Below are 7,153 nucleotides of genomic sequence, written 5' to 3' on the forward strand. Positions count from 1 at the left end.
AGGCTGGGCTTTCCCGACCTGACATAAGACACCTGTCAGTGTCTGCATCGCTAACAGAGTGCTGCTGAGCCCCGTGCAGCTGAGCCAGAGACAGCACTTATCTGAAGGAGCTTACAGCTTAAGCAAATACGACAGAGAGCAGCAGAGGGGAGAAAGGGAATGCTGTTCTCAAAGTTGTCAAGAAAAGTAGAGATGAAGGATGGAGAGAGATTACAGCAGGCCCACGGCCACACAGAAAATTTGGTGTAGCTGGGGGCAAAACTCACGGCTTGATCCTATTTTAGCTCTTCATCTGTCCCAATGCCTCAATTTCCTCCAACTCATGTGAACACAGATGTGGCTGATGTTACTCTCCAGTTTTCCAGCCACACCACAACAGCCACTTGTAGCCAGCTAGGCAAAGCTTCAAGGCACAGCTGTGTGCCAGCTCCAAAGATGGCTCAAGCCATTCTGTTTCCACCATCCACACACCATTCAGGATGCCTGCAGGCCACAGCCCATCTCAGCACCCTACAACAAACACCTGATGGCAGATGAGGCTGGAGACTCAGGGAGCTAATCCCATTCCTCCGGGAAGCTCAGGCCCTGGGCTTTGTATACCCTCATTTAACTCTGAAATGTTTACGCAGTTTAAACCCCCTAAGCTGCATTATCTTGTTTACTGGGCTACTCTGCTCTCCTCAGCCCAAGATAAAACTACACCATCTCATCACTAAGAGTGAGGCACAAATAGGCACAACCTGAGCAAGCCAGGTTTTCCTGGAGTGGATCAAGGGTAGGAAGTCAGCTTGGGGTCTGACCCACAAGCACATGGCGCAGAGGTTGGCCTGGGGAACCCCCTGTCCAGCACCAGCCCAAACACCACAGGGAACTTCTCCAGACACCATCCTGACACCACTTTGTACCTTCTACAGCAGCAGTGGTAACAACCCAAATGCTGAGTTTGGGGCACCAAACAATGATTTGCCACTCCCCCCCCACCCTCTCTTCCAAGCATCTGATAAAGGAGCTCAGTGCAGCTGTCAACTCTGAGGCAAAGAAAGAATCAAAACACAAGCTGAACAGGAGGCAGGGAAGCAGAGTCATGAAATATAACCCAAGGAATCAGAGAATAGCCATTTTCCTCTTAGGATGAGGAATGGAGATCAGGCGACTTCCATCAGCCTGCCAGTCTGATATATTAAAAGGCATATGAAGCAGTAGGAAAAAAAGAAACACAAACGAATAAAGCCCTGTGACTGTAGATGGGAGGGAACAGGGAACTGAGCCAGGACTCGCCAGCTGCTTCAATGGGGCGTTTGTCTTTCGTTTCTATTTTTGCAGCACCTCTGCGTAACCTGGAGGAGATGAGGCTCTGCATGCTAAAGAGGGCAGTCAGCCTTCGGGAAACGGCAAGGATGTGAGAAGGGGAGTCAACACTATGCCCAGCTCACAGAGAGGAGGGGTGAGAAAGGAGAGAAAGTGGGAGAGGTAAGCGGAGCCAGGAGAAGGAACAAAGGCAGGGAGCGTGCAGCAGAAGCAGCACAGAAGCTCCTGCACTGGCTGCAAACTCCCAAGCTCTCCAGCTGCCAGCACCATCAGATGTAATACGTGGAGGGAGCAGTGACCTTGCTGAAGATGCTTCACCTCCGCAAGGAAGGGAATGGGGATGATTTCAACAAGAGTAATACTGCAGTGTTACTTTTCCAAGGCAGCTGGAAAAGCACCAGCCTGGAGCATACACATGGAATGAGGTTGCTGGTTGTTGATCCCACCAGTGCCTCAGAAAACAGCTCCAATTCACAGCAGTGAGGCTTGCTCCATTCAGCATAGCTGAAGATGTGACATACCAGCCCAGACAAGGCAGATGGAGGAGTTTTGCTCAGTGGCAGAAAAAAATATATCTAAGAAAAGAATACCTTCAACCTATCTCCCAAAGTGCTGTGAATAAAAGCAGCTTCACATTTCTGAGCAATTCTAGGAGAACCCCAAAGTATTTTCTACACTACACAGTCAAGAAGCACTTTACCCCTCTGGCAGAAGGCAAGCCACCTCTCCACAGGACGGGGCAGCTGTTTAAGAGCTCCCAATTGGCCTATTGAACGGGGCTAGAAGTGAAAGAGGAAATCAGTTATTTCTGTATCCAGCTGAAATTAGAGGAGGGACTTAGGGACACAGAATAGAAGCTAACTGCAACTGTGTCAAACAGTCTTCAAAACTGTCTTGCTTTTTGATTAACAACAAGCAAACCTCAGTTTTATCTCTAAGGAAATACACTAACATTCCACAAGATATCGATCACATGGGCTTGAGTTCCAGAGCGGCTTGAGTGCCCACCAGTTCACCCCTCTCCCCAGCTGGATAAGCTGGATTTAGCTCTCCTTCTTGGGTGCTGCAACTGTAACACACCTCCATCATTCAAGATCAGCCCTGTTTGAGATGAAAAGCATTTGCCAGAGCACGCGCTCTGACTTTCTTGGCTCTCGGCATCAACTAGCAGAGCCTGCCTGTACAATACCACCCAGACAGGTATGTATGGAGGAGGGGTCAGGGCACCTCCATATCGCCAATGCAGCAGCCACAACAACACCCATCTGGCCCTGCTGCTGTTGACCTTCCTTTCAAGCCCAGCCCAAACCCAGTAGTTACCAAACAACGTTATTTTGTAGGAGAGCTGTGTCAGGAATGGGTCATTTGTTGATAATCAGTTAGGATAGAAACACAATGACCAGATGAGGGAAGCATCTGCCAGGGATATTCCCTCCCTCAGACCACCTCCAGGAAAAGCTGGGGGGCATGGCCTGAGGGCAGGGAGGAGAGAGGCCCAGGGGCAGAACAGTCAGTGTACAAAAGCTTGCTTGCAGAACATAAAAAAAACAACAACAACAACAACAACAAAACACAGCCAGTTGAAATAACAACAAAAAAGATCACAGCTGCAGACAGTGGAGGAGGTGGAGAAGCTGAATGCTGTTCAGTTGAGGGCTGTCCCAGCTGATTCCCCTGCACTTACCTGGAGTCTCTGACCACACAGCTTGCACAGGGAAGCACAAATGACAGCCACGTAACAGACAGAAGTCGTTTTGGTGCTATTTGGTTACAGCTACATCTCTTCAGCCCAGCTCCCATCCAGCCCTATTGCTGCTCCCACACCGCACCAGGCCACTTGCAAATTCAGCTGGGCCCCTAATCTCTGAGAACATTTTTAATTAGGGCTTCAGAAAACAAGATCAGACTGCCATCCTCCTCGGTATTGTCAGCAAGCAGGTCCCTCACCCTGCATCCCTTGCAGCCATTCACCTTCCCATGGCCCTAATATGCTTTGCAAAGCAATGGGAAAGGCAATGCAGGAACCTGCTTTAATTGAAGAGAAGATGACAAGGCATAGCTGAAGAAGCCCTCACAACTCTTTAGAAGGAGATCTTAAAGCACAAAGTAGTTGTGCCAAGCATCTTTATGCTTTTATAGATCTTTACAGTTGGCAGAATCAGAGAGCTCAAACACTGGGGCGCAGCGCACGCATGGCTGCACATACTGAGCACGCACCACCTTGCCATTTGCAAAGAACTGCAAACATTTGCTCCTTTGACATTTCAGCAGAGAAACACCAACAGCACACAGACCCAGGTACAACATTGGGAAGCAGCCAGGCACTACCCCCAAGAAGCACCTGCTTCTAGTGATGGTTGCAGAGATGCACCGGGGGATGCAGGGATCCTCCGCCCAGCACCATGAAACGTCAGCTCTCCCATCCTTATCACCAGTAACAGCAAGACAGCTCCAAGCACCACCACCCATCTCCGCAGGACCTTATTCCATGGGATAAGGTCACAGCAACTCAACTGAGCCCATCTTCCCCCCTCAGTCAGCCACTGACGCCAGGATCACAACCGTGCTGGGTTTCAGTCTCCCAGACTGTTTGCCTTCGCTCCCTCCCGCATCGTCTCGGAGCCTTCACACCTCCCTCCTCCACTGCTGCATCGTCTGCTCTCCTCCGCGCCTCTCGCTACAAACAGCGGCAGTTCCCAGCTCAAGGAGAGAAGCAGCCCCCGGGGAAACGGCACCAGGAAGGCAGCTGCAAACAGGAGAAGTGAATTTACTTCTCTGTTACCTTCCCTAGCTCCCCTCAAAGCAGCCCACAGGCCCCCAGGGGTTAACAAACTGTAGATGAAAGCCACTGATCTAGGGAAAAACAACACAGCCCACAGATTGCTTTGCCCTCTCGCAGGCCCAAAACACTTCAGCTGCCAAAAAACCACCTTGCCAGGCTCACACTTCTTGCTCAGTCTCAATCTAGACTGTGCATCACATGGAGCTGAGTCTGATTTCCAGCACGCCAAATAAAGGCGCGCGGCTGTTCCGTCTGTAAGAATCCCTGCCTGGGCAGAACAAGCGCTACCAGAGCGGACATCCCTCCAGGCGTGGCCAAAATGTATCACAGAAGCCTTTGATACCCAGCTCAGCCAAAAGAACGCTGAAACTCGCCAGGCGGTTAGGCTCAGCACCAGCAGCACGCGGTGTTAATCACCCTGCTGAGTGCGGCCCCCAAGAGGCGCCAATTCCCAAACAATGTCATGCATCTGAGGCAAAAAAAAAAAAAAGACCTCGTGCAAAGCCTCAGTAGTCCTGAGCACACGCATGGGCACCAGCTACCTGCACAACGCCCCAGGTGGAAGAGGGAGCTGAGAGCAGCTGCAGTATATAAAGGGAAGGCTGCAAAGCTGGCCTACTGACAGCAAAAAATAAACCCCGGGACTTGAATGTACCTCTAGATTCTGAGATGGCCAGGCACAGGGGGTATCGTTGGGGCACACCATCCTTGCCAGCATCCCTGGCCCCCCACACAAACCGGCGCACGTGTCTGCTCTGTCTCTGCGTGACTCTGCCTGGGCTGTGCTCGTGTGGCTCACAAATAGCATCTCTCCATTCTTTTGGGATTACGTGTTTCAACTGCTGGCGAGGACTGGAAGCAACCCGTGTGCCAGTCGTGGGCTGCGATGCACCTTCCCGCAGCCCCTTTGTTGCTGCTGTTCACTTTATTTACCCGCAAAATGCCAGAGTGTCTTCCCACGCTGAGCAGAGGGAAAAAACTTTTGTGTGCTCTGATCTGTGGCTTTTCGCCTGCAGCTTCCCCTTGAGGGCTTAATGTAGTTATTTCTACCCCTGATGCCTATAATTAAATGAACATTTCCTTATGGCACTGAAGAGGCCAAGGAAAAATTGACTACAGGGAATTTTGATCCATCCTGATTTATACTCCCTCAGCTCAGGCTCATTCACACAGTGTTAACGAATCTTCTAAGCAAGCAGAAGGGAAAAAAATAATAATAAATAGCCCATATGCAGACAAGCACCTCAGGGAACAATGAGAGGGAAAAGACCACTTCCCTCCTCCCTCCCTCTGCTTCTAACCACATCGTTTTCCTAATTGCAAAAGCAAAGGGGTTCAGATACCAGGAGCCTGTGAAGGTGTTTCTGTGCTCCACCACCAGACCGCCACTACCCAGCCCACTGCTGGGACCCTGCTGCAGTGCATGCTGTGTTTTAGCCCATCCTGCAGGTCTGTGGAGGCTCCTGACCCTATATGAAGGCATCAGACCCTGCAGCTCTCAGGCTTTAACCATGCCTGTCTTGAGGGACTGGAGGAGCGAGGCCACAGTGCACTTAATTATTCCAAGCTGGAACAGCTCCTAAACCACTGAGCAAAGCTGCCAGCCAAAATGGGGCTCAGTTTATAAATTCTCAGCAGTCTTTGTCTCCAATTTGAGATTCCTCCCAATCTAGGTAAGGATCCAGGTCTCTCCAGAGATGCTCGGCTATCCAAGTCCAGCCCACCAAAGCCACCACACCCCACCAGGATTACCAGTTTCACTGGATTAGGAACTGAGCTGCCCCTTGCCTCCTACCTCTATGCCTCTCTGCTAGGGAAGCAGAGAGATCACAGAAATCCAAGGACCCAAATCCTCTGTATCATCACCAGCTGGATAGCAACACTAGAAAGTTTCCAGCAGTCTCAGCAGAAGAGGAAACACCCTCAGCACAGCAGCATCAGCTGTAGTCCTTTTGGCCGCCAGATTTTAAAACCACCATGAGGTCACTGTCCATCCTCCAGAGAGCAAACGCAGCTTTCGAGCAATGGGGATGGGGCCAGGCTGTGCTAGCAGAATGGCGGGTGAGAATTCAGCAGGTTCTCCCCAGGCACATTGCTCAGCGGATGGTTGGCAGGAATAGGGAGCACAGGTGATGAGATGCAGCCCAAAGACTTTGGCCAGCTGTGCCCCTAACACAGACAGCCTGCCTCGAGAAACCCACAGAGCCATTTCCCAGCTCAGCTCAGGCGCTGATTATTGCATCGGTGCCACAAAGTATTGGCACGGCACCACAACAGGTTTTCTGATCCGTTTTGCTCTTTAAGCTCACCATTGTTTGCAAACCTAAAAGGCTTTATCCCTTCTCTTTAGGGAGCCCCGGACCACAGGGGTGAGGCACCGTACAGCCAGCCGCTCAGGGGCAGAGCAGTTCCGCAGCGCTTACAGATGGCACATTCCCCCACGAACGTTTTCAGATTGGGATAATGAGATAGGCACGGCGGGGGGCTGCGTGTCACCGTATCACAGCTCGGTCGTGCTGGAAGACAGAGACTGGTTGAGAAATCAGCCCTTCCCTCCCTGCCGGAATGACTCAAGACAAAGACTCCCCCTCACTCGAGATGTCCCTGTTCTGAACTCCTGCTCCTCAGCCTCACTCAAACCAGATTTCGGTACAAAAGAGATGGTGGTAGGGAGGGAGAGCGCAATCCCAGCTTCACGAGTCCCGAAGCCCTTTGTTGGGAAATCTCCGCAGATTATTTAAAAATAGGAGCTCAGCCCTCACAACTATTGAGCGCAATTATTCCTGCACTTCGTTGCCTTTCCCTGGCACGCTGCCTCTCCTCCAGATTTGAGGAGACTCTCGGGGAGAGCAAGGAGCAATTTGCGGTTCCCCCTTCCTTTGTGGCAGTTTGGCGGTAGGCAGTAAAACCCCCCGGCGCCAGAAGAAGCCGTTCCGTCCAAGGGAGAGCGGTCTGGGGGCAGCCCTAGCGCGGCAAGGTCTTCCATGCCGGAGCACTGCGGAGGGCAGCGGGCGACCTACGCCGTGACCGGACCCCACGGCGGAGCAACACCGACCCACGCTG

The 7,153-nt window shown here is 51.7% G+C and overlaps 1 protein-coding gene across 1 annotated transcript in view; it reads right to left on the reverse strand.

Annotated features, from left to right (window-relative positions):
• Positions 1-7,153, reverse strand: part of PODXL2 (podocalyxin like 2) — a 31,705-nt gene that overhangs the window by 23,752 nt on the left and 800 nt on the right. Inside the window, exon 2 of the mRNA XM_031555509.1 lies at positions 4,746-5,006. Within this exon, the coding sequence (XP_031411369.1) occupies positions 4,746-5,006 (261 nt within the window). The remainder of the gene's footprint in view (positions 1-4,745; positions 5,007-7,153) is intronic.

This window comes from Meleagris gallopavo, chromosome 14, assembly GCF_000146605.3.
Source record: "Meleagris gallopavo isolate NT-WF06-2002-E0010 breed Aviagen turkey brand Nicholas breeding stock chromosome 14, Turkey_5.1, whole genome shotgun sequence".
NCBI classification, from domain to species: Eukaryota; Metazoa; Chordata; class Aves; order Galliformes; family Phasianidae; genus Meleagris; species Meleagris gallopavo.